Source organism: Cnephaeus nilssonii (genome assembly GCF_951640355.1).
Source record: "Cnephaeus nilssonii genome assembly, chromosome: 9".
NCBI classification, from domain to species: domain Eukaryota; kingdom Metazoa; phylum Chordata; class Mammalia; order Chiroptera; family Vespertilionidae; genus Cnephaeus; species Cnephaeus nilssonii.
This window is the reverse complement of record NC_137080.1, coordinates 90,655,716-90,683,397: the sequence shown is the minus strand read 5'-3', so window position 1 is coordinate 90,683,397 and position 27,682 is coordinate 90,655,716. Positions and strand designations below refer to the sequence as shown.

General features: G+C 46.9%; 1 protein-coding gene across 1 annotated transcript; it reads right to left on the bottom strand.

The window, feature by feature from the left end:
• Window positions 1-1,244: 1,244 nt before the first annotated feature.
• Window positions 1,245-23,128, bottom strand: PPIL1 (peptidylprolyl isomerase like 1). The gene is made up of 4 exons (XM_079781525.1): window positions 22,834-23,128; window positions 19,479-19,633; window positions 2,935-3,003; window positions 1,245-2,389 (listed from the first exon to the last, which is right to left on the bottom strand). The coding sequence occupies exons 1-4, from the start codon at window positions 22,887-22,889 to the stop codon at window positions 2,169-2,171; spliced, it is 501 nt and encodes a 166-aa protein (XP_079637651.1). The 5' UTR covers window positions 22,890-23,128; the 3' UTR covers window positions 1,245-2,168.
• Between the last annotated feature and the right edge of the window lie 4,554 nt (window positions 23,129-27,682).

Below are 27,682 nucleotides of genomic sequence, written 5' to 3'. Positions count from 1 at the left end.
AAATCTCCAAAGTCTAGAATCTCCTACCCTTCCCACCAGAGCTGTATTTCTCCCATCCCTGATTACCTCCGGCAGTCCCACACCTATCTTCATTAATCTCCATCAAAGTTAGAAACTTCTCATAAGCTACCTCGCCTCGATCTGAGATGTGACTGAAACGGGCTACCGCCCAGCACACCCACTTTTATGAGACTTCTCCTAACTGTACTTATCCTAGGAGGGTGTGGACACTCACCGGACAAAGGGATTAATCAGGATTCCCTCAAACCAGCTCCCTTTACACAGATACAGAAATTTCTACATCTCTGGCTACTGGCAGAATCTCAGAAATTGTGAAACAATTCCAGTTTCTCTTTGAGGTCACCTCCTTCATGAAGACTGGTTCACACTCACGCGCGAGCACCTCACATGCTTGGCGTACCCCAGAAACAGGAGCTGTGCCTGTGCCCCTCTTCCCAGGTGTGCTCACAACCCTCTCTCCTTCTCAAAGCAGCGGTAATGGGTTTCCGCCGCTCCCTGACCTGGTGGAAGCGGGCGTTTCAGGACTATAATTCTGGGAGGTAACTGGACGAATGTCTTATTCCTTGCTCCTAGAGGTGGACCCAATTATGTCTGCCCAGTTCAGGCTGAAAGAAATGTATTTTTAACTTCCCAAAACAGTACTTTGCACCGAAAACCATCTCTGGGAAGGTACAAAGTCAATTACATAGCTTGTGATTGGGCGTTCCTTTTTTTGTTGAGAGAGGAGGACAGGGAAAGGTCGAATAGGGGAACAATTGGGGACTAGAACCTTGTGTGGTCATTCCAGAGAGTAAGTCACCATCTCCAAAATTCAGAGAGAAGGAAACGTACTGAAGCTACAAGCCCCTCTTCAAGTAAGGAGCTACCAGTTTAAGAGCGTCAACACCACAACACGTACCACCTCTGACAGGCAGGTGCATCTCCTGTCAGTCTGACGGACAGTCAGGTCTCTTAGCTCATCCTCTGCTAATCTCCAGGGAATCCCCCTCACTCAGACATGCTCATCGAGATCACCTAACTCTCTCTTCGGTTCTGCCCTTTTAAGTCAGACCTGCTCTTGAACCGGAGAAGTCCCCTGGAGATCACAAACCTGCAATGATGTGAAATCTTGAAGATGAGCCCTAAAATACTACTTGAGATCGTTCAGAGGTTAAAATGGTTCATAGAACCTCATACAATATTTAAAATCAGACCACAGCAAAAATTTCAAACATCAATGGCATTTTATTTAGGAAGTTTCTATGTATCACACAGGTATTAACTTCCTTTCTCTCATACCCCCCTAAAAAACACAGAAAGATTAAAAAACAAACAAAAAAAAAGCCCTTAACATATAAAATCTCAGTTTCTCTAAAGTCTTAGGTTAAAAAAAAAAAAAAAGGTAGCGGCACTTCTCCTTTATGAGAAGAATTCAGTCTTTTCTTGGGCTCACTACAGATTTCCACTCCTTCCTGGGCAAAAAATGGTCAACGCTTCTGCTTCCTTTTAGTAAATTCATTTCTTGGTTATTACACATTAGCATTCCCCACTTGACACCTTCTTAGACACTTGATTGTTGGATGCATTTCTCATTTGGCAAACATCCAAAGTGGCTTTGCGTGGGAAGTCTAAGTGTCAGGAACAGCAGTGTTGATATTCTGCTTTTGAGGGGAAATATATATAGCGATGCAGACATTCCCAGGAAGAACAAATGGAGGAGACTGAAAGGCTGCGCAGAGTGCAGAGGGCTGACAGGCACTGCTTGGTTTGAATTCTGTGGCCATCAGCCACCCAAGACTGCAGTGTAGGCCAGAATATAAATCTTCGCAGAAAGAAGTTTGGTTGGACACTGAAATGGCACAGCTGGCTTCGTTTCGTTCCAAGGGTATCGAGCAGATGCACACAAGATGCAGTCTGGGTCGTCTGCAGTGAGCAGTAGCCTGTGTGTGATCATGTATGGGCAGTTCTGCAAATGCTCTGTCAACCTAGGCTCAGGGAGGAGCGACAAGAAGCATCCTATTAAAATACACTTCCACCTCTCGCTCACCCAAGATCCCAGGCCTCGTGGCTGCATGATTCACAAGGCCAGAATGAAGTTCAGAGACGTGTCATTTAGGTCACCGGGAAACCGGTCCGCCGGGCCATTTCAGACCCGGAGAGCGGCACGGCTACCCAGAAGGGTACGCCTTGATGATCTTCACGTCGTCCACAGGGCGGTCCTGGGAGTTTGTTTCCACCATTCCTACTCGGTTCACCATTCCTATACCCTGGCACACGCGGCCAAAAATGGTGTGTTTGCCATCAAGCCACTGGGTGGGAGCCAGGGTCACAAAGAACTGGCTGCCATTGGTGTCTGGCCCTGCATTGGCCATTGCAAGAATTCCAGCCCCTGGTGGGAAAAGGGAGAGAGGAGAGAGTATGAATAACCCCACGGCTCCAACCTGGAGCTACTACACTATCGCAGGGATGAAAAGAAGCCAGACTTTGCTCTGGCCTCTCTCATCAACCCCCCTTCCCCGGGGCAGGCTCTCTGCCCTTGCACAGAGGCCATCAACTGCACCACCCCAGCCTCTTCTCCTGCTCCCCAGCCTCTGTTCATGATGATCCTCACTAACCACTGAGCTATGGTGCCATTCCCCTAAAAATCCAGCAAGGTCTCCTCCTTCTCTGAGGAAGCTTTTGTGTTTCTATAGTGTATAAGAGCAACATTCAGCAAGCAGAGTCTAGAACACTCAGACCAGCACTCTGAGTCGCTCAGGATGCTGAGAGGCGCCACTCTCTCTAATCCTCCAGGGCTCTCCCTGGCGCCGCGGCTGGGCAGCGACGTGGCACCATGCCACCATGTCAGACTTTCACCTTGAATCACAGCCAAAAGAACAAACCTTTAAAATCCACCCTCCCTTCTCACCCAGTCCAGCCAGATTACATACTTACCCGTGAATTTCAAGTCTGGATGAAGTTCATCTTCAAACTGCTTGCCATAGATAGACGCACCACCTCGGCCTGCCACATTGGAAGACAAGAAGCCAATCAGCCAGTCTCACATCCCCCCTTGAAGCAAGAACTATGCCCGGGGTCAAAGGATTTCTTGCAGTACAGGAAAGGAAAAGGCAGGGAGCACTGAGCCCCTGCTCGTGTGCTGCAGCCACACAGCCCGGCAGCAGAACCAAGCACTACACAGCACGTTCCAATCACTGGTTTCATTCAGGTAAGACATTTCTTTTCAAAATAACACCAAGAGTGTTTTCTCACTTATTAAAGTTATATATGTTTGCTGTCAAAAATGTAGAAAACACAGAACACTATTAAAAGAACATTGAAGTGCCCTGTAATCTAACCATCTACAGATAACCACCATTCATAGTTTGATGTATTAAGACATTTGTTAATTTCTTAACATTTTGATGAGTATTTCAGACAGGAGTGCCGCAAGCCCTAACCCTGTTGCTAATCAATCAGCACTCTCCTGCTGAGCTCAGATTTGCCCCTGAATCCCTATGGACCCAGAACCTCGAGCAGCCATTTGTAATGGATCAGAGATGGCACAAGAATTGAAAGCTATTTTCCTTAATCTAGATGAAGGAAAGGAAGTCACTGAACTCAAAGACATCGAGCTTAAGGAGAAACAGGAACGGCGGGTGGTAAGTGGTAACGTGGCAGGAAGGAGAGGCAGTGTGTTGGAAGGAGATATGAAGAAACATGGGGTTGAGAATGATTGGCTAGTGACCTCCCCACCACAGGGTAGTTACACTGTGTCTACAGAGCGGGGTGCTGTGCTGGACACCCAGGTTTTGTTGTTAGAACACAATGATATGTTCAGCCATATGCCTTAGTGAAGTACTTTGGTTTCTCCGAGTTGACCAGCCAAGACAAACCGTGAACACTGGGTTTGCCAGCTTACTCTGCTTGCCTGGCAGCCAGAAAACAGCCCGGACCCAGGGAGCGCCCCCCCACCCCCCCGCCCGCCGCTTTCAGCCAGCCTGCTGAGAAAGTAGCATGTGAAAGCGCCATGCCCACCCCGCAGGCCCCTGGGCCTGGGCCATGGTGTTTCCATGGTAAAAATCCTTTTAGGATGTTCCACCACAGGGAGCCTGTCACAGCCCCCGGTTCTTTGCAAAGAGGAATGGGGGTGAGTTCTAACAGAGGAAACCTCCTACCTGGCCAGGCTACCTATGCTTCTGGACTAAACTATGTAAAAATTCATTCCAAAAATTCTAATCTGCAATGGACACAGACCACAGGGGGGTGAGGGCATGAGGGGGGAGGAGGGGATGGGGGGTAATGGGGGAATAAGGGCACCTATGTAACACAGTAATCAATAAAGAAATTTAAAAAAAAATTCTAACCTGCCAGTGTACCTCCAAACAGCTATTATGTAGCCAATATGTTCTGACTACAGAGTCCAGGCTCCCGTCTGAGGTTTGGGGGGAGGGGTGGTTAGTGGAAATGCTAGGGCTGAAGATGAGAGGGAGAGGGCTGTGGCAGCACACGGTCCAGCCCACACCCAGGCCTGACAAGCGAGCTGGGGATAATGCTCAGGAGCGCACTGTCCACCGGCGACTGAGTCTTGAAAGTGTGACCCCTGCAAGCGGGGGCTGCAAGAATGAAACATCAAGGCCACTGAAACCCACCACATAAATGGCACCACAAGCAAGAGGGGGTTTCAGGAGTCACAGAAGAAGCCTGGCTGCATAGTCACCCGAAGGAGATCCAAGGGCACTGAGGCCCCTTTTTACTCTCTAGGCATAGTCTGACCGACTGCAACGAGTCGGGGCCTCCGCAGCACATACACCCATAATATGCTATCTTCATAACCTAAATTGACTCAGTAGGGTTTGTAACAAAATGTCATCAAGACAAATAATTCAAATCAAAACATTCCTTTGGGCATGTGGAATGGGGGCGCCCTGGTGGGGGGCAGAGTGATGAAAGCGCTCTCTGGTGCAGAGCAGGATGCACAGATGTCAAGGATCACTTACAAAGCCGACTATGTTGCTGTCAAAAATGTGCTATGTGCCTGGCCTGGTATAGATACAGCAGACAGGCACAGACCTGCTTCCTAAACTCTCTACTCTCCAAGTCCTTTTATTCTTCCGTCTTCTCCTTTAAACATGTATTCAATACTAGAGGCCCGGTGCATGAAATTCATGCCGGAGTCGGAGGGGGGGGAGTGGGCGAGGGGGGGGAAGGGAGGGTCCCTCAGCCTGGCCTGCGCCCTCCCGCAGTCCAGGACCCCTTGGGGGATGTCTGCCTGTGGGCCTAAGCTGGCAGTCAGACGTCTCTCTCGCAGTCCGGGACCCCTTGCTCCTTACTGCCCGCCTGCTCCTTACGGGTCGGCTCACTGCTCCTTAGTGCTGTGGTGGAGGTGGGAGAGGCTCCCGCCACCACCGCTGCGCTCACAAGCTGTGAGCCGGCTTCTGGCTGAGTGGTGCTCCCCCTGTGGGAGCACACTGACCACCAGGGAGCAGCTCCTGCGTTGAGCATCTGGCCCCTGCTGGTCAGTGCGCATCATAGCAACCAGTTGTTCCGTCGTTCGGTCGATTTGAATATTAGGCTTTTATTATATAGGACTAGGGGCCCGGTGCACGAAATTCATGCACTGGGGTGGGGGCTACCTCAGCCCAACCTGCCCCCTTTCACATACTGGGAGCCCTCAGGGCATGTCCTACTGATGGCTTAGGCCCGCTCCCCACGGGGAGCGGGCCTAAGCCGCAGTCTGGCCTCCCTTTGTGGGAGGTGACCGGGCTGATCAGGGGAAGGCACCAGCCCCATCACCCCGCTGCTGCAGCCACTGCCAGTCACCACAGCCACCAAGGTGTTTTCATCAACATGACTCCAGTCCCTTCACCAAGAAAAAATGACAACTTTCTTTAGGCATTTTCATGATGTGTATTTCATAGGATATGACATTTCTTTCTTTCTTTTCCTTCCTTCCTTCCTTCCTTCCTTCCTTCCTTCCTTCCTTCCTTCCTTCCTTCCTTCCTTCCTTCCTTCCTTCCTTCCTTTTTTATCCTCATCTGAGGATATGTTTCCAATGACTTTTAGAGAATGTGGAAGAGAAAGGGAAAGACAGAGAGCAACATCAAAGTGAGAGGAACACTTTGATTGGTTGCCTCCTGCATGAGCCCTGATCTGGGCCCCGGCCAGGGAGGAGCCTGCAACCTAGGTACATGCCCTTGATGAGAATTGAAACCAGACCCTGCGGTCGGCAGCTGAGGCTCTATCCACTGAGCCAAACCGGCTAGGGCAGGATATGACATTTCTTAGCCCTCCAGCAGCGGACCTTCGTTTTTTTCTCCAAAAGTGTGGTGGAAAAACCCTAGATCACCTTTTTGGATTCTTATTACCCAAGTTACTAAGAATATTACCAGTGTCACTCAGGAAGCTTAGCCAATGAGCAGTCAGAAAAGGTGTTTCCTCTATAGTTCACACCAATCGCAGGCTGGGCCCTGCCCAGGCCTAAAGCCTCTGGCTGAAGCTTTAGGCCTGGGCAGGGGGCCCCCAGCTCCCTCTGATCGCCAGCTCCACCCCTTCCCAGGCCTAAAACCTCGGGGCCTGGGCAGTAGCCCCCCAGCTCCCTCCGATCGCTGGCTCCACCCCTTCCCCCTTGGCTCTGATCGCAGGCTTGGCTCTGCCCAGGAGCCCCCTGGCTCCGGCCCTTCCCAGGCTGCTCAGGGCCCACGCGGGGCCTACCTCAGAGTGACCTGGGTGCCAGGATGTTCCCGGGACCCAGGCGCTGGGCGCGTATGTATGCAAATTAACAGCCATCTTTGTTGGGTTAATTTGCATACTCACGCTGATTGGCTATGGGCATAGCGGAGGTATGGTCAATTTACATGTTTGTCTATTATTAGGTAAGATACTTAATATTTCAGCCATAGCAAATAATATGACAAAAATTGTACATCTTACCCTTAAGAAACAAAATGTGGCAAATCAGTTAGACCCCATGCATACACACCCTGCCTCCCTCCCACCCCCACTCTCCCAGGGAACCACTATTCTGACCAGGAGTTTGTCATGTCCATGCATTTTATTTTTTACTACGTATATATGCAGCCCTTAAAAATGTGCTGTTCTGCATGGTTTTAGGTTTAGAGAAGTGTATTATAATGTATTCTTCTGCAATTAGCTTTTTTTCTGTTCACCATTGTCACAGTCATGCACTTTGCTCCATGCAGCTCTCTGGAATATTCGTTGCACTGTATGATTACACCAATCTTATCTTTTCTCATGTTGATGGCTCTGTAGGGTCTTCCCAATGTTTTGCTATTATAAAACACACTGCAATCACCACTCTCTTATGGTCCACAAACAAGTGCAGAAGCTCTCAGAGACCACACCTCGCCGGGGATAGACATGCAGGGTCACAATCTGACTATTTCACCGTTACTCCATGTGGGAACCACGCCAGGTCCCCGGATAGTCAAGGCCAATGGGAGCACAGAGGCCTCATTATCAATACACCAGAATGGCCAAAGGCCGCTCTGGGCATGAGCCTAACTGGAAAGTCTAAGGACTCAGAGCCTGGGAATCCTAATCAGGCCAAGATACCCTGAGTGGGTGCAAGGACACACAGTAGACTGTGCCCTTCAGTAGCCAATATGATTGATGTAACTACTGGCACGAAGCCTTCTTTGTCTAAATAGTGTAAAAGTAGGTTACTGACCAGCTAGTCTGCTGGAGTATGGAGAGAGCAGCTAAGATGAAGTGTGAGAAGAAGTCTGCTGGGGAGAGCAGCGGGGCAGGGGAGACAGGAGAAGCTGCTGAGCCGAGAGCTCAGGTACCACTACCATGTGAGGCAGTGAGTCTAGGAGGCAGCGTGCGGCTGCTCAGATAATGACTGTGGGAACAGAGACGGATGCTGCTTCATGGGAAAGGTATGTGTTCACCAGCCAGTGTCCGGCTGCCTGCTTGCCTGGACCTTGCTGTGCGGACTGTTCTTGTCTGGTGGCTATGTGGCCGCTGGCTTCTGCAATAAAGACTCATTCTTATACACCCACAACCTCTCATGGCTTCTCCGTCTGCCCTGCCGCCGAGAACTGACCTGAGGAACTTGGACTAAGTTCCCAACAGTTAGTAGAGTGGGCAGGGTTCGAGGAAGAACCAGCCCTGGTGTAATCAGATAGGATAATTTATTTATTATTTATTTTAAAAATGTTTTTATTGATTTCAGAGAGGGAGAGATAGAAACATCAATGATAAGAGAGAATCATTGATCGGCTGCCTCCTGCATGCCCCCTACTGAGGGTCGAGCCTACAACCTGGGCATGTGCCCTTGACGGGAATCGAACCTGGGACCCTTCAGTCAGCAGGCTGACGCTCTATCCGCTGAGCCAAACCGACCAGGGCCAGATAGGAGAATTGAGAAGAATACATGGGCTCACAGCCACTCGGAGCACCAGCGCTCGTGTAGGGCTCTGGCGTGGGCTCTGACACTCCATTTCCCAAAGGTGCTGCCAGAAGAGCCCAATGTGCGCCCCCACCACAGTGCTCGTCCTCTTTCTCTCACCGCTCTAGGTTCTCTGGCAGCTTTCCAACATTGGTCAGTCTAACAGGCGTCTGATCGCTTGGGGGGTTTTAACCTGCGTTTCTCTGAGAGAGGAAATGTGCGTAATTTCAGTTTATTGGCCACTTAGCTTTCCTTCTCTGTGAACAGCCACTTTTCTAGTGAGTGGCTTGACATTTTAGAATTTATATGTACATTATATTATTAGGATTAGTATTCTGGATACGAATCCTTTTTCAGTTAATGCTTTGCAAATATCCTCTTCCAGTTGACTTTTTTCACTTTTTTATGCGGCCTTCTGATGCACATAAGTTTTTGCAGTTGAAATGCCTTAATCTTTTTCTTTATGACCTGTGCTTTTTGCTTCTTAAAAAAACATTTATCCTCAAGATTCCCGATGTCTTTTCTTCCTCCTCCTGCTCACTGACTGCGAAAACCTCTTCAGACGAACTGGAGTGGCATCGAAGACACAGAGAATGGCCTCTAACCTTGGTGCTTGCTACCTGTCCCCACGACTCCCATGCCACAGCTGATGAGGCCAGAGGTTAACACCCAGCCCCAAAGCAGCCATAGATAGGCCAGTCAGTGACCCCTAAGGGGGCCCACGTGACAGATCTGTCTGGGGACTGCACACTGGAAGGTGACTGACCACGCCAATCAAAGCCTTTCTTCCGGGGAGGGGAGCTCTCAGACACCGCAGGCTGGCGGTCCTCTGAGCACGCCATCGCCTTCACGGCCTGCCTCAACCTCAGAGACAAGGAAGGCGACTGTCACCCAGATGCCTCTGCAGCAAGGGGGGCCGGATGACCCAGTTCTGACCTCTAACATAGACAGGAGCCTGCTGAGTGGTAGACTCCTGGGAAAACGACAGCTTTCCTGATAAAAAGGGACAAACACACTCCTTAGTCTCACCCACAGCTCTTTCCCCGTCTTCCTTCTCTGAAAGCAGATGTTAGGAGGAGTAGCAACCGTCTTGCAAACGTAAGACAAGTTTGAGATCAAAAGTCAAGACAGTAAGAATGGCGGAGTGGAAACACACAGCAGGCCTGGGTCCCTCCCGCTCTGTGGGCAGCTGAACCAATGGCTGCAATTGCTTCCTCCGCACATCCCCTCACTGAGAAGAACAAAAGCTCTCTGTTTAAGCCATCAGGGCTGAGTTTTCTGTTACTTGTAGCCAATGGCATCCCAAGTTGACACAACCACGGTGTTAGTAACAGGAGGAAGGGGGAACTGACTGGTGCGGCTGCTGTTAGGAAAAGGCGGGAAATGCCCAACACCAGATCTAACGTGGGAATCCGCGCTGCAGCTCTCCCTGCAGCTCTCCCAGAGGCGCTGCAATTCTTAAGATGCTCTCTCTTCCTCACTTGCCTTTGGGGTTAAGAGATCCAGATTTCGGTTCCAATTCCACCATTTACTAGCTGGGTAACTTTAAGCAAAATACCCTCTCTAAGCCTCCGTTTCCTTGAATGCAAAGAAGAAGAGTAGTACTTACGTCTCATATGATTGTTATGAGAATTAAATGAGATAAAGCACGAAAGCCCCGTGATGGGCTCCCTTTAACTGAGAGAACCTGAGCATTTTCCGTGAGAGGCGAAAGCATGTCGTGATTCTGGGTTTATTCCAGTTCCTCTGTCCTCAAACCTCACCATTCCCTCACTGCTCCTTGCTCTTTGTAACTTTCCTTCTTATTTCACTGAGAAAAAGGCAAGAGACCTTTCACACGCTCACACACCAAATCCACTTCCCTTCCTACATCTTCCCGCTTCTTCCTACAACTTCCTTCCTCCGTTACTAATACAGTATGAATAAATTGTTCATATAACTATCTCACCACCACAAACCATTTCCCTGCAATGAACTTTGCAGCTACAATTACCCCCTCTCCTGTATCAATTTTTCTTTCTAGTGGATCATTCCATCAGCATAAAAACACGGTATGAATATTTCCCATATCAAAAAAAAAGCAAAACAAAGAAGTCCATCTCCTAGTATCTCCTCATTGCTTTGCATATCATCACAGAACAATCTCCTCAAAAAAGCCGTCGTCACTTGGTGTCTCCACTTCCTCTCCTGCCTCTTGAATGCTCTCCATTCAGACTTTTGCCTTTACCACTCCAACAAAACTGCTTTTGTCAAGGTCATCAGTGACCGCCATGCCCTTGAACCCAATGGCCAACCCTCAGGCCTCACCTTGCTTGATCCATAAGCAGGATCTGACAGTTGATGTCACCCTTCTTGAAACCCACCTTACCGGCAGCTCCTCATATTTTTCTGCTGGCGCATTCTCCTCTTCCTGCTCTCCTTTCACAGGTGTTAGGCCTGCACTGATGTGAGAACTCCCCTCCAAGGCCTTACTCCCTCACCCCTTTATCTTTCACAGGTGGTACCCCAATAAAGCTCTTCCATACCTAACTCTGTTTTGGCATCTGCTTCCCAGAGGACTAGGACCCACAGAACCACGATCACTCTTGTCCAAACTACAAGTTCTAGCTTTGACAACGAAAGCTTCCAATTGGTCGCCTTGCCTCTCCCTTTCCACACCAGTCGATTCTCCACCTGAAGGCCAGAGGGATCCCTTTAAAACAAGTCACAGTGTGGCAGTCCTCTGCTCAAAATCCTCCGGTGACATTTCAACACTTAGGACAAAATCAGTCTTCAGCACAACTTACAAGACACTCCATGATCGGGGACTCAGCTAACCTTCAAAGTCACCTCCTGCCACTCTCTCCTCACTCACCTGCTCCAGGTACTGTCCTCTGTGCTGTTTCTTGCCAAGCACGCCCTGGTCTAAGGCCTCTGACTGCTGTTCCCTCTGAGTGTCCTGCCCCTGACAGTCTCAGGGCTCAGGCTCACTGCTTCCCTGTATTTAGAACTCTGCTCAAATGCATTTTATCCGACCGAGAGGTCTTCCCTAATCACACTCTCCACAACAGCACCTCCCTCACCCTCTATCCCAGTGGTTCTCAACCAGGGGTGACTTTGCCCCCTAGGGAACTGGGCAATATATGGGGACATTTTTAGTTGTCGCACTGAGGGGTTCTATTGGCATCTAGCAGGTAGAGGTCAGGGACTTAGCTAAACATCCTACAATGCACAGGAGAGCCCCCACCCCCACAACAAAGAATTATCTAGCCCAAGATGTCAGTAGTGCCAAGGTTGTGAATACCTGCTCTACCCTTGTATACGTTATTTCTTCCATATCATCTATTATGACCTGACAGTATTTTACATACTTATCTGCTCATTGTCTCTTACACCACGGTGAGAGCTCCACACGGCTTTCTTATTCACTATTGTGTCCCCAGCTCTTAGAATGAAGCCTGGACCACAGTCGGAGTCTAACAAACATTTGTTAAATGAATTAACAACCAAAATAAATAATACCGAAACTTTTTTTGCGCTCCTATTTGTGCAAACCATTTTATGAAGATCAGCTCATTTACTACTCACAACAACCTCATGAGGTGCATATGACCACACTCCCCATTCATAGATAAGAAGGCTCACAAGGTCACATAACAAGTCTACATTTATTAAGTGTTCCTGAGAAGCCAAGGCTCAACCCCAAGCCTACCGGGCCACAACCTGCTGTTCACCCCCACGCTGAACTACTCGCCACATCCCATGGTTGGATTATTTTCTCACATCGATTTTTTATTCCAGACTTTAGAGTTCCAAACGGTCCCTGAATGGTGCTAGGTCAAATCTGAACTCCCATCTGGAGGGTCTCGGTGAACTGGCCCTCTTACCCCCACGCTATCTCCTACTCTGCCCGACACCGCTCCTTTACTGTCCCCTCAGCATGCAGCCAGGCGCCTTAGATAGCACATCATATTTGTTCTGGGTGTGCAGAGGTGGCTGGGCTGTGTCGCAGAGCCAGTCCAACGGGTGAGGCCACCTGGGGTGGCCGGCTCTCCTTCACACCCTACATGCTTGTTACTTGTGTGTCCAGTCTGTACTGGTTCTTCTTCCAAAATCCAAAATATCCTTCCCTGTCCTCCCAAGAGTTAAAATTCTACATTCCTTCAAGGCCCACCTCAAAATGTGCTCCCTACCCATTCTAATCCCACTCTACTGTACTTTTCTCTTATTATTAATTACTCCAAACTATGTTATATAATCTACAGCACACCAGCATACATTTGCATATCCTATATAATAAAAGCCTAATATGCTAAATGTCCAGTCATCCACTCAACCAATCAAAGTGTAATATGCTAATGATATGCTAAGACCACTCAACCGTTCACTATGATGTGCACTGACCACCAGAGGACAGAGTCAACCAGTCAACCAGTTGCTATGACGTGCACTGACCACCGGGGGCAGACTCCCCAACTGGTAGGTTAGCTTGCTGCTGGGGTCTGGTAGATCGGGACTGAGCAAGACGGGCCGAACATGCCCTGGAGCCCTCCCGTGTCCCTCCCCAGCCCCGACAGTGCACCAGTAGGGTCCCTCAGCCTGGCCTGTGCCCTCTCGCAATCCAGGACCCCTCAGGGGATGTCGGAGAGCCGGTTATGGCCTGACAGCAGAATGACTGGTCGCTATGACACGCAATGACCACCAGGGGGCAAACACTCAATGCAGGAGCTGCCCTGTGGTGGTCAGTGCACTCCCACAGGGGTAGCGCCGCTCAGCCAGAATCCGGGCTCACGGCTGGCGAGCGCAGTGGCAGTGGCGGGAGCCTCTTCCACCTAAACAAGCAGTTGGACATCCCCCGAGGGCTCCTGGACTGTGAGGGAACAAGCCAGGCTGAGGGACACAAACCCCCCCCCCCCCGAAGTGCACGAATTTCGTGCACCCAGCCTCTAGTTGACTATATTGTTACTTTCTAGATATTTCTCATAATGAATATCTTATCTTCCTGGACAAAGAGCTCTGCAAGGAAAAGAACAATGCCTTGACTTCTCTCCTGGCCGGGTGGCTAAGTTGGTTGGAGCGTCGTTCGTACACCAAAAGGTGGTGGGCCCGATTCTGGTCAGGGCACATATGATCAATGTTTCTCTCTCTCTCCCTTCTTTGTTCTCTAAAATCAATAAAAACATATCCTCATGTGAGGATTAAGAAAAAAGGGGGGGGGGGGGGATATTCCTTGGCTTCTAATGCTTGTGTACCCCTCACAGGCCTTAGAATAGCACAAGATACCTAGCAGCCTCTTAGCAAATATTCCTCAAATGAATAAAATTAATAATGAGTTTGCTGGCAACATGTTATACTTCAGGTGTTCCTGGAGCAAGTGGAGAGATGAACTCAGAGTGAGGGCGACGCACAGCATAATCAGCACATAATTAATCACTATAATCACAGCAGCCAGTGAGCCCTGTGAGGCTAAGCACAGAGCAATAGAAGCAAAAGGAAGCGCTGGATAGGGTGCCATGTCTTACAGGGAGGAGAGGAACAGCAGTTAGTAGAAACAGGTAAAAGACATTCAGAGCCCTGGACGGTGTGGCTCAGTTGGTTGAGAATCATCCCATGCACCAAAAGGTTGCCGGTTCAAGGTCATCGGTTCATTTTCCGATCAGGGCACATGCCCGGATTGCGTGCTCCATCCCTGGTCAGGGTGTGTGCGGGAAGCAGCCAGTTGATGTTTCTCACAACGATGTTTCTCTCTCTCTCTCTCTTCCACTCCCGTCCTTTCTAAAATAAAATAAACATATAAAAAAATAAGACATTCAGAGGGCTAAAGAGCTAGCATAAAGTTATTACAATAAAGGAAATGTAAAGGAAGAAAAATGGTTTAAAATGAAGCAGGAAGTCAAAGGGTATTTGAATTGAGAAAGCATCTGGAAAAGGTGTATCAGAAAGACGCTGGTAAGAATATGTTCATCAGAGTGAGGGACAGTAGGGGATGGAAGAGGTATTTCAACTTGCTGCAGAGTCCACGATGCCTGAGAGGTTTAGTAAAAACCTGTTACCTTATCAGCTAGCAGTTCAAACTAGTGACCTAGCTCTTGTTTGCCCTCAATCAGAGACCTGCCAGCAGGCTGAGCTCAATCATTCGTTATACTTGAGGTTGGATGCAATTATTTGGAAATCTTTTGAGTGGTTTAATTTCATTAAAGTTACAACATGGAAATGTGACATTATGAAGGACTGAGAACTACAGAAATATAGGGAAGCTCTGGCATGAGTAACTCACATCTGAGTCACTTCCAATTCTTTTACCCTAATCATTGGCTCTCTCAGTTCACTGCTGACATGAATTAAAATTTTATCTCATGACGCCCTGGCTGATGTTGCTTAGCGATTAGAGCGTTGGCCTGAACACAGATAGGTGGAGGGTTCAATTCCTGGTCAAGGGCACATACCTGGGTTGCAGGTTCAATTCCTATCCCCAACTGGTGTGTTTCTCTCACAACCATGTTTCTCTCTCCCTCTTTCCCCTCCACTCTCTCTAAAATCAATGGAAAATTTTCCTTGGGCAAGGATTATCTAAAGGATTTTTTTAAATCTCATAACAACAATGAAAGAGAGGAAAATGACAGGAAAGAAGTGCATCAAAGTGTTGGCAGGACACTTCTAAATAAAGAATGTGGACTCTTTCCCCCCCAACACCTGATGAAGCAAACACAAAACAAATCAAAAAGGCAAAAATTTCAACCAAATAAGAAAAAAGAAACAAACTTAGTCCAAAAATTTTGAAGAGTTAGCCAAGGGAAAAAACAGACTTGTCTGCTTGCACTCCCTAATCAAGAAAGGAGGGGTGTCACCCAGAGAACCCTCCAATTGTGAGAAGCCACCAGAGGAAGTGGGTGAGCAGCCCTGAAAGAGCTAAGGAATGGACTGCCGCGCACACAAGTGCTCGGGAGTGGCAGGAGGGCTACCAGCACTGGCCACTGTGGGGGTAGGGGAACCCTGCGTTCCTGGGCCACCTCAGGAACTCAGTCTGGGAGAAAACATAATCCAAGAAGGGCTTCTCCGTGGCTGTCTCAGGCTACTGAGGCGTCAATAAAAATAAGAATCCAATAAAACGAGTTCAAAGACAAGATAATAAATCAATAGAAAAGGTTGCAGAACTAAGGAAACAGATTTAGAATGAAATGACACCAATACAGCACTGATAAATAAATCAGAGCAGGAAAGAACAAAATAGACACGACTAAAAATTGAATAAGGGACAGAATAAAGGTGTGAGATTATTTCAGTGGATGCAAGAAAATATGGAAAAACATCATCTCAGACTCTCAAAAGAAATGTGATATAGGAGGCAAAGGTGATGAAACAAAGAATTAGTTTCCTGAAATAGAAAATCCAATAAGTATAACAGAAAAAATTCATAAACATAAATCAAAAAAATTTCCCTGAATTGAAGAAGTAAATCTGACCTCAGTATTCTTCAAAGCCATTTTCAAAATCAGAAGGTGCTGGAACAGAATGTCTATTTCCCTCAGGAAAAGATCTGAGGGAATGAATGTAGCCCAAGAAGAGCTCACCCAGGCACAGTCTTTTTCAAGTATAAGGGCAACAGGCAGAAACGCTCAGCCATGACCTAGTTAAAATATAACAGCCTCCGGCCCTTGCAATAAAAACTGCTCGACAAGAAATTCTACCTGCCAGCCCTTGTGAATAGAAGAGCCTAGTGCTGAGCCCCGAACCCTCTGAAATACAGAACCCAAGAGGGTGTAGAATAGAAAATGCTATAAACTCTGACAAAAATAAATAAAACAAAAATGGGGAGTGAGGAAGGGAGAATAGGTCTGAGATCATTGAAAATATACTGTATAAGCTGGTCTCTGTTCCCAATTCTTGGCACAGGGCTCCTAAAACCCTTCCAAAGTGGTAAGAGCACTAGGAGCATCTTTAGTTCTAACAATGTGACTCTGGGTGGGCTCCTGAGGGGTCACAGGAAAGACCAAGCCATGATTAGAAGCTTGGCATCCTAAGCACAGGGTTCGAAGAGCTGCCAGGTGGGCGAACACATCTACACCAGGAAGGTGGCACACTCCACCTCCACAGGGACAGAAGCCCTGGCACTCGGGACCTCCCAGACCTCGCCCTAAGCATCCTTCATATGGCTGTTCATCTGTATCCTTTACCATTATCCTTCAACAATGGGTAAACATAAGTGTTTCCCCAAGTTCTATACGCCTCTCGGGCAAAGCAATCAAGCTGCAGGAGGGTGCCGTTGGAATCTCCCATCTATAGCCAGTTGGTCTTTAGTAGATACTTGTACCTGGGCTTGTGGTCTGAAGTGTTTGTGTGTGGGTGTGGGTGGGGTTGGGGAGAGAGACAGTGTGTGTGTGGGGTGGGGGTGGAGTTGGGAAGAGAGACAGTCTTGTGGGCCTGAGTCCTTAACCTGTGGGATATGACATGGTCTCCAGGTAGATAGTGTCAGAGTTAAGTTAAATGGTAGGACACCTAGCTGGTGTCGCAGAGAACGACTTGTCGTGAGGAAAATTACCATATATTTGGTGACACAAGTGAAGGGTTCTGTGTAAATACATAAAAGCAAAGGAGAAATAGGAGGGAAGCATTGGGTTTTTCCCAACACAGGAGGATGCATATGCAAAACTGAGTTTTTACTAAACAACAGGGATGAGTAGAAATTTAAGTACTAATTGCTTCATCTCTCATAGCAGAATGTCAATTTTTCTGTTAAATGTATACAAAATTAAATACAATACCTTTTTTTAAAATTTCTTTATTGATTAAGGTATCACATATTTGTAAATACAATACCTTTTGTGTAAAAAACAATAGCATACAGGTCACAGCCTATTCTCTAAATCATTCCCATTTAGCTAGTTATTCACCCATTCATCCTTTTAACTAGGAATCTGAAAAGAAAGATGTCTAGAATGGCCACCAAAAGTGAACACTGATGATTTCTGAGAGATGAGATGTTGGGGAAACAGTTAATGGTTAGGAATCTTTAGGAGGTATACTTCAGAGTAATTTTTGTTCTTTTTTTCTACTTTCCTATATATTCTATATATTTTTTAAAATATTTTCTTATTGATTTTTAGAGAGAGAGGAAGGGAGAGGGATAGAGATAGAAACATCAATTGGCTGCCTCCTGCACGCCCCCTACCAGAGATCAAGCTCACAACCCAGGCATGTGCCCTGATTGGGAATCAAACCATGGCCTCCTGGTTCATGGGTTGATATTCAACCCCTGAGCCACACCAGCCAGGCTACTCTACATACATACACACACACACACACACACACACACAAACACACACACATATATATATATATACATACATATTTATGTTATATGTATATATGTATAATGTATATATATGTGTGTGTTTTTATATCAAACCGCAACATCCTAGATCATAGGTTGGCACTAATAAATCCCATTTAAATGATGGTAACTCTCAAATTCATACCTCAATCCCAGAACTTTCCATGAAATCCCAAACTCATATCCTATTACTTATTCAACACCTCTCTTAATGTGTCCAAAACCAAAACCAAAACCAAATTCTTAATCTTCCCCACTCCAAACACGCTTCTCTCTTAGCCTTCCCCACTTTATTAAATTCTAGTAAAAAACTTTGAAGTCATCCTTCATCTCTTTCTCTCACACACACACCCACCCCCTAATCCAACCTCAGTAAATATCATTGGCTCTATTTCCATTGAAACATAACCTCAACCCAGTCACTTCTCACCACCTTCTCCACTACCGGCCTCGTCCAACCGCATACTTCTGGACTGGATGACTACAGCAGCCCTCTAACAGGTTCCCAGCTCTCACACTTGCCCCTTTATCTGTTCTCCAAACAGCAGCCAGAGTGAGCGTTTTAAAGCATACGTCAGATCATGTCATTCCTTTGCTCAAAGCTTTCCAATGGCTCCCATCTTATCTATAATAATAAAAGCGTAATATGCTAATTAGACCGAACAGCAGAACAACTGGGGCTGTGAGAGCCAAGGCAAGCCACCGCAGCTGTGAGGGCCGAGCCCCTTCCTAGAATTTCATGCATCGGGCCTCTAGTCCTATATAATAAAAGGCTAATATGCAAATCGACTGAATGGTGGAACCCAGTTGCTATGACACGCACTGACCACCAGAGGGCAGACGCTCAACTCAGGAGCTGCCCCCTAGTGGTCAGTGCGCTCTCACAGGGGGAGTGCCGCTCAGCCAGAAGCTGAGCTCCCTGCTGGCGAGCGCAGCGGTGGTGGCAGGAGCCTCCCTGGTCTCTGTGGCAGCGCTAGGATGCCCGACTACCGGCCCAGGGAGTGGGCTTAAGCTGTCAGTCAGACATCCCCCAAGGGCTCCCAGACTGTGAGAGGGTGCAAGCTGGGCTGAGGGACGCCCCCCCCCACCACCACCTCAAGTGCATGAATTTCATACACCGGGCCTCTAGTTCAGAATAAAATCCAGTCTCTACCATGTCCTACAAAATCCTATATGATATACTACATGGACTCCTGCCTCAAAGCATCTGGGCCTACTCTTCCCTCCAGTCATAAAATTCATTCCCTCACTTCATTCAGTTCTCTGCTCCATTAATAGCATCTACTCAGAGAGGACTTCCCTGGCCTTGCTATTAAAATCACATCCCCACATCCTTTTCCTGCTTTATTGAGAGCAAGTTTTTTTCTTTGTTCATGGCTACGCAAGAGCTTAGAAAAGTACCTGGCACAAAGCAGGTGGTCAATATTTATTAAATGAACAAATTAATCAAACAACCCAGTATTCTATTTTTCTCACAACACTGAAAATGTCTTCCTTTACTTCTGATTAGTAGATTATACTATACATTACTATAATATTATCTGCTCTTAGTAAGCAATACATGGAAGTTACGAGAAACTCTATAAAGCCCAAGAGTCCAGATTAATTTCTGGTCGATTCCCCATGTGTGTATTTGGGGGAGGGTGTGTGCTAGGGAGGAAAGCAATAGTCACCCGAATCACTAACCAGTCCCTGGCACGTGGAAGAGAGCCCTGGCTGCCTTGCATCAGTTACAACAGAATGAAACGTCAGAAACGAATGCTGGCTGAACTGTACCTGTCCCTGTTGGGTCACCTCCCTGGACCATGAAGTCTTTGATGATCCTGTGGAATTTGGTGCCATTGTAGTAACCTCGACGGGCCAACTCGGCGAAGTTCTTGCAGGTCTTTGGAGCATGCTTCCAGTACAGCTCCAGCACGATGGTCCCCATGCTGCAGGCGGAAGGGGGTGGGAGAGCGCCAGTCAAGAACGAGGCCACGGCAGATAGGAATGACGTGGACTGCTCCAGGACTCTTCATTTTCAAACGTGTATGTGAGTCATGAAATTGTGATAAACATCAGACTCCATGCTCACCAAGGAAAACAACGCAAGGCAAATAACATGAACACAACCATGGACAACTAAAATGTTAACACCTTATATATTAAAAATTACTAATTACCAGAAATTAATACAACCAACCCCCAAATTAGAAAAAAAAAATCTTACACTTAATTTATAATTTTTTTAAAGGAAGACATTAAAGTATCAGGAATTCATATTTATTTACACATGTATAAGTTTCTGGGTGGGGTGGAAACTGGGTAAATTGGAGACAGGAAGGTTTTCAATGAATATCTTTTTTAGACTTTATATTTTTGAACCGTGTAAATACAGTACCTATTCATAAATATTTTAATGGGGGGAAAAGGTATAGTTTGTGTGTATTTAGGAGGGGCTGCAACCAAGGCGAAACCTGATTACTTCAAACCTTTATACCTAACCAATGTGATGAGCACTCCCCTGCGGAAGGACTGCCAAGGAGAAGGAAGAAGGAAAAGATGGAGGCCAGGTGCCTTCCCCTCTCCATCTCTCACCTAGGCTTTAAACTCCAGGAATGTGAGAACGGGGTCAACTCTGTATAGACTGAATACCCAGTCTGCAAGTAAACTGCAAGCACACTGCAAGTAAACACTCTATACTGTAGGAAGGTTCTTCGAAACTGACTTTTAGGGAAAGAATGTATAATGAAATCCATTTTACCAGAGGCTAGCTGATACAAATAAGAGGTAAGTCCCTGTGGCATACTTCTGATCATAAGAACATCACCAAATTTCTAAAAAAAAGACCCAAACACTTCTTATACTTTACATTGAAATAAATGTGAGCTATACATTCACATAAGAAAGATTAATAAAAACAAGTTAAAATAATTGCTTTCCAACCTGCTTATTCCAGTTCAGGGTCTAGGGTGGCTGGAGCCTTATCCCAGAAGCTCAGGGCACAAGGTGGGAACCAACCTGGACAGACACCCTTCCATCCAGGACACACTTGTGCACACACACATACACTCATTCAGACTAGGACCACTGAGACATGCTAATTCACCTAATGTGCACATCTTTGGGGTGTGAGCACCTGGAAAAAAGCCCACACAGACATGGGGAGCACATGCAAACTCCAGAGACAGTGGCCTTGGATAGCAATCTTTCTTTTCCCCTCATCGTTATAACGGAAGGACCCTGAAAGGAACCTTTATTCGAGGACCTGCTGTGTATGTGGTAAGTGCCAGAACATAGCTTTCGCTGGCAATTCATTCTTCACATTGCTAATATTCAACACAGATTAGCAATTACTCTGGGCAGGCACGGATCTAGGTGCTTTCCCCTTCGTGGAGCTTACATTCTGGTGGGTATTTTTTAAAATACAGATAATGACTTTAGAATGGCAATCAGGAAGTAGCTATACAATACTAAAATGTGCATGCTTCTTGACAGCAATTTCAACTAAGTATCTACTCTATAGAAAAAAATTACTAAAGTGCTTAAGGATACAATTGTGCAAGGATGTTCATTCCACTATTTGTCATAACAAAAAACAAGAAGCAAAGTTGGATGACCTTCAAAAAGAGGGAATGACTAAAATATGAGACATTCATACCATGGAAGACTGCATATATTAGTGAGTGAAAGAAAAGCAAATTGCAGGAAAAGAAACATACACACAGTATGATCATATGATCTTATTTTTGTTAAAAAAAATAGAACATAAAAGAGAGATGTTTATGTGAAAAGGTCTGGAAGATCATTCAACAAACTATTAAAAATGTTTTTAGCCTGGCCAGTGTGGCCCAATGGTTGAGTGTCAACCCATGAACCAAGAAGTCACCGGTTTGATTCCTGGTCAGGGCACATGCCCGGGTTTCGAGCCCAGTAGGGGGTGTGCAGAAGGCAGCGGATTGATGATGTTTCTCTTTGATTAATGTTTCTCTCTATCCCTCTCCCTTCTTCTCTAAAAATCAATAAAAATATTTTTTAAAGTGTTTTTACATGAGGTGGCTTTCACTGCTTTTTCTATACACTTCTACACTGCTTGGATTTAAATTTAGATTTACCTTATAGTTTAAAAAAATGTTAACAGGTCAGTTCAAAAATTACTTTCAAGTTGGTATCTGAAGTAGAATTTTGCCAGATAAGAAGGTGGGGGAAATGTCCTGGGAGCAAAAGCAGCATCTGACGGAGCTGTGCTCTGGTGGAGAGCAGCATAGACAAGAAGAGAAGGCAGGCAGAGGGATGATGGCAGGACCCTGGCTACTGACGGGGGAATGGTAAGTGTAGCCAGAGGTAGGAAAAGGCCAGATGAAAAAAATCACCTTGAATGTCAGACCACAACGTTTTACTATTACGGTGTTGTAGCATAAGAAGTCACGTCAGGTAATTTGTGCTACTTTGGAAAGATCGCTCTGGGCTTTTTCCAAAGAGGCAATGGAATGAATGAGGCCAAGGAACCTAGCATGTGAGGCGGACATACCAGGCTCCAAATGAGGTTCCCGGCTTCCTAGCCGTGTGGCTTTGGCCAAGCCATTTAGTCTGTAAGCTTTGGCATTTCCCTGCTGAAACTGGAGGAGAGAAGGTGGAGTAAAACCTACAGGGCATGGGCTGCTTAGGAGGATTAAACTAACTGGGATGCTCTATCTGCACCTGGGGCAGCGCACGAGCTGGCTGGGGCTCAGTTGTACCACATCTGATGGTGGGGCAACTGTGCTTCTTCCCGTGTTTACCACTCGCTTATACCACCGTAGACTCATGGCGTTACCACTGCGCTGCTCATCCCCTTCACATTTATATGCCAGGAGCTGTCTCCTTCACTACACTGTCACCCCGAAAGGCACGGCTGTGTGTTTTATCCACCTCTGTGTCCTCAGGTGCCAGATCCTACGTCCCGGGCCTGAATGAAGGGATGAATGAACGGAGGGCTGGGAGGAGGGAATCAGGCGCCCGCACGGCCGCCGCTCCACGAGGAGGACAGCGACGGTGCACACCTGCCCTCGCCGCTCCACGAGGAGGGAGAGCCCGCCGGGAAGCGAGCCCCGCGGACAAGCCCGGGCTCCGAGTCGCCTCCGCCAGCCCCGCCCCGAGGCGACCCCCTCACCTGGTCTCCAAGTAGACGTTGGGCGGCTGCCAGGAGTCGGGGGGGATGGCCGCCATGGCGGAGCCGGCGGAATCTTTCCCCAGCAATGGCCACTTCCGGCGTCGATTCGCGGGGGACCCGCCGGTGCAGGGCACACTTCCGGTGCCCGCGGTTCAACCCTGCGAGGCCAAGATGTGAAGAGTTGAGAAAAGGAAGAGGAAGGACCCCACTTGCGAAGCCCGGAGTCTGGGGTGCGAGGCGAAAGCAGGCCTGCGGCCGCAGCCCGGAGGAAAGGGAGCGCTCCCGCGGAGGTGGCCTCGCGCCACTCTCCGGACGCTCTGATTGGTTCGTGTAGGCGTGGAAGGCGGGAACAACCAGCAAATATTCACTCTGATTGGAGTTCTGTCCTAACTTTCCATTCCAAGAATTTCCTGGTCCCACAGTAAGGCAGGGACCGAAAGAAGAGGAAGAGAATGAAAGGGAGTAGAGGTGGGAGATGCCAGAACTAGCTTTGATAAGGCTCTGTACAATTTACATAGCACTCACACTTTATCATCCTATCTGCTGTGAAGTAGGTACTGTTATTCTCATTTTTCAGATGTGAAAACTGAGATTCAGCAGTTAGATGACTTTCTTACTTGTCCAAAGACAGAGAGCAAATCCGAGCCTCCAAACTACAAAGGCGGAGAGTCTGGAGAGAGAGGGAAGGGCCTGGAAGAAAATGAGAGATGAGGAAAGGGAGAGAGCCCAATGAAGATCAAAGAGATCTGGGCTAGAGCAAGGCCTAGAGTGGCCTGCTGGGATAGATGGTGCCCCAAAGTTGTTAGGAGGGTTTGCTCAGGGTCAAAGGTTGGAGAAGCAAAGCAGAGGCACTTGGAGGAAGTTTGGATAGAGGACAAGAAATAAATGGGGTAAATAAACATACGGTAAATGCTATGCACAGCCCTTAATAATCATGGCTAAATGCATGCTTACTTTGTGCCAGCCTGGGGCTAAGCACTTTTGGGTGCTTTAACATTGTTAAAATCCAACACAGATGGAGACCAGACTTGAAAATTCCCTGAGCAGACAAACCAGTTCAGTCACACAAGCAAAACTTAGGCCAGTTCTTGTTAATGCCTCTGAAAATCATAAACAGAACTTAAACTGTTCCCCGAAATTGACGTAAGCTACCCACTTTTAACCCATTCTGTATCACTAGGAAAACTCTAATTTTATAACCAATCACTGTGAAGAATAAACAGCCATTGCCTCCTCAATATGTAAGCTGCTTTATTACTTTTTTAATCTTTATTGTTGAAAGTATTAGGTACGTCTCCTATTTTTCCCCATTGACCCCTTCTAGCCCGCCCCTACCCTCCAGGCCTTCACCACACTACAGTCTGTGTCCATAGGTTGTGCATATATGCATACAAGTTCTTTGATTGCTCTCTCCCCACCCACCCCTGCCTTCCCTTTGAGATTCGACAGTCTGTGCCATGCTTCCATGTCTCTGGATCTATTTGTAAGCTGCTTTGTAACAACATATTTCTGAGCCTCATTCTGTGTTTGATTTGAGTGCTCCCAGTTTGCCAACTGGTTTTTTGTGTGTGCACAATAAATTTTTGCTAATTATTATTTCATTGATCCGGTGGTTTTATTTCCACTATTTCTGAACTTTTGACAATATTTAATATTGAAAACCCTCTGAGGTATGCCCAGCTGGCATGGCTCAGTGGTTGAGCATCAGTCACATGCCCAGGTTGCGGGCTTGATCATCGGTGTGGGGTGTGTAGGGGGCAGTTGATCAATGATTCTCTTTCATTATTGATATTTCTCTCTCTCTCTCCCTCTCCCTTCCTCTCTGAAATCAATAAAAATATTTTTTTAAACCTTATGAGGTAGATATTACCATTCCCTTTTTACTTTAAGAAAACACATTAATAACTTGCTCAAAGTACCACAGCTGTGAGCCTGTGCTCCTAACCACAGTTCAATCCTAGTTTCTGTAATTGTCAAGTAGGAATAAGGTTATACAGGTTGTAAAGATCAAACTAGAAATTGAGTTCTGTGAGAGAGGAACTGGCCCTCCTGCATCTCTATGCCCTCCTCACAGACTACTGAGCATAAGGTGCTCAGGTTTCACTGAATGAATAATGGCCAGAAACCACTGTTTTAGCCCCGGCCGGCCGGTGTAGCTCAGTTGGTTGGGTGTCCCCCGTGCACCATTCCCATCAGGGCCCATTCCCGGGTTTTGGGCTCAATCCCTAGTAGGGGACATGCAGAAGGCAACCAAGTATGAATAGATGTGTTTTTTTCCCCCTTCCTCTTTCTTTAAAAATCAATAAAAATACTAAAAACAAAATATCAAAACCAAAAACAATGCTAATGTAAGGTATAATTAGTTTTGCACCTCCTGTGGTCTTGTGTTCCTGCGTTCTTTGTGACCCTTGAGCTGGAAGGAAGAGGCTTTATTATTGTCCATTCTGTCTGTTGTTATCGGAGTTGCTTTTTCCTGGACCTTTTGTAGTTTCTTCCTATATATTTTGGGAGGCTTAGGTCACGGTGAAGATGCTTTGGAGTTTTACATAAGAATAAGACAGTGTCTTGCTGTCTCATTCCAAAATCCTTCTTTAAGAGCCTCAATATTTGTTGATCTTTTTGTCCCCAAGAGAAGATTGGGTGCCAGTGACTTCAGGAAGGAGTCGACAAAGAGGCCTAGATTCCTTTTCTGAGTTATAACTAATAGTTCACGTTAAATTAGTCCGAGTAGCTTGTATTTACTTCATTTATTCTGTATCTAATGTTTACTGCATCTTTTGAATAAATGTCCTTTATTTTAAAAATTATACATTTTTACAGAAGCATCATTTTTCAGGCTGGAAACCTTAAGATCATCCTTTCTTTCTGATTTCTCTAAGGGACACATCATCAAGACCTGTCAATTCTTTTTCCAAAGATCCCCAAATTGTGTCCCTTCCTTCCCACTCTCACTTCCGTTTCAGACCTTTAATACCAGGATTGTTTCAGAAGCCCCCTGGCTGGGTTCCCTGCCTCTGGATTTCCCCCACTAATCCATCCTACACACATACCACAACCGAAGCCTTCCTCTGAAATGTCTTGTAGTTTGCCACTTTGGCACCAAATGTTAAGTAGTTTCCCTTTGCCTATTAACGTCCCATACCACTTGGCCTGGGCTTGAAGGCCCTTCACCATTGACCTCCTCACTGACTTCTCCAGCCTGATTTCCTGCTATTTTATCCCTGACTTAAATGTGCCACCAACATTCTCACTCTCAGGCCTTTGCCCAGGCTGTTCTCTTTCCTTGCAATGCTTCCCAAACCTCGCCCATGCCATTGTCCCAGCTCCTTCAGGAAACCTCTCTACTCTTTCTGTCTACAGTATGCTCTCTCCCCTCTCCCTTCTTGGTCTTTAATTCTCTGGTGCCTTCCATCGTTGTCTAACTGCTTGTGTCAGATTCTCTCCTCTCCAAGTAGACTGTGAAGAGCCCATGTTAGGGCCCATGTCCTAGTTCACTTCAGTTGAACTCTCACACAGGGCCTGTTTCAGACCAGAACCTGAACAGGGGGAGTCTCCAATTGCTAAGCAGAGAGCTAAGGCACCAACCCACAAATAAGCAATTCTGTCTCATTGGGTGCTATTACCTGGCAACCTTGTCAAGGGTTTTGCTGGATCTCAACAGAGAGAATCCAACACTAAAGAAATGGGATTTACCCATCATTTCCCTCCTTACCCTCTGCCCCCAAACCAGTTCCTCCTCCCATCGCTCCAATCGCTATTGTCCTAGTCAGCAGACATATCTTCGACTCCTCACACTCCCTCAGCTGCATCCCCACACACATTACAGATTTCCAACCACTTCCACGCTCATGACCTTTTCTCAGGCTACAGGGACCAGGCTTTAGAGTGGAAGGCTCTGAGTGACTAAGGAGGAAGCAATCAGCTTAGGGCCCACCAGGGTTTACTGTTTCCTGGAACCCAAGCTTCTCCCCTGCTGTCTTCTGAGCCTTTTCTACAACCTGGTAGCCTTTCTGATCTGTTTTACCTGGGAAATGTTTCTTAAGTGGGTTCTCATTTACTCATTCCTTTTTCCTAGACCAGTGATGGGCAACCTTTTGAGCTTGGTGTGTCAAACTTCGCCAAAAAACTAAGCATAACTCAGGTAGTGTGTCACTTTGAGGAAAAAACATTATTTCACAAATGTTTCATCCTCAGGAGCAGCAAATGTTTCATCCTCGGCATGCGGCCACCTCAGCGGCCGCGTGTCATCAGAAATGGCTACGCGTGTCAGTGCTGACACGTGTGTCATAGGTTCGCCATCACTGTCCTAGACTGTCAAAGTTGTTTTTCCCTTGAACTTTCAAATATATTTTTATTGATTTCAGAGAGGAAGGGAGAGGGAGAGAGAGACAGAAACATCGATGATGAGAGAGAATTATTGATTGGCTGCCTCCTATGCCCCACACTGGGATCAAGCCCACAACCTGAGCATGTGACCTGACCAGGAATCAAACCGTGACCTCCTGGTTCAGAGGTCTATGCTCAACCACTGAGCCACACCAGCCGGGCTCCCTTGAACTTTCCAAAGTTAATTTTTCCTTTTCCAATGTAGCCTTCATCCTCCACTGGATGTACGTATATGTCCATAGCAGAGTTCTGATCATGTCACACCCTTCCTCAAAAACCTTCAGTGGCTTCCCATTGCCCACAGACCAGAGTCCTAGCATTCAAGGCTTTCCTGGCTATGCCAAAGTGATATTTAAAGATTGGTTTTTCATCTATAAGTACTCTTGGCCTCATCCAGGTTGACATTCCAGGATCTAAGAATGTGCTCATGTCTTCCCTCCTGAATCTTCTCACTCCTATACCT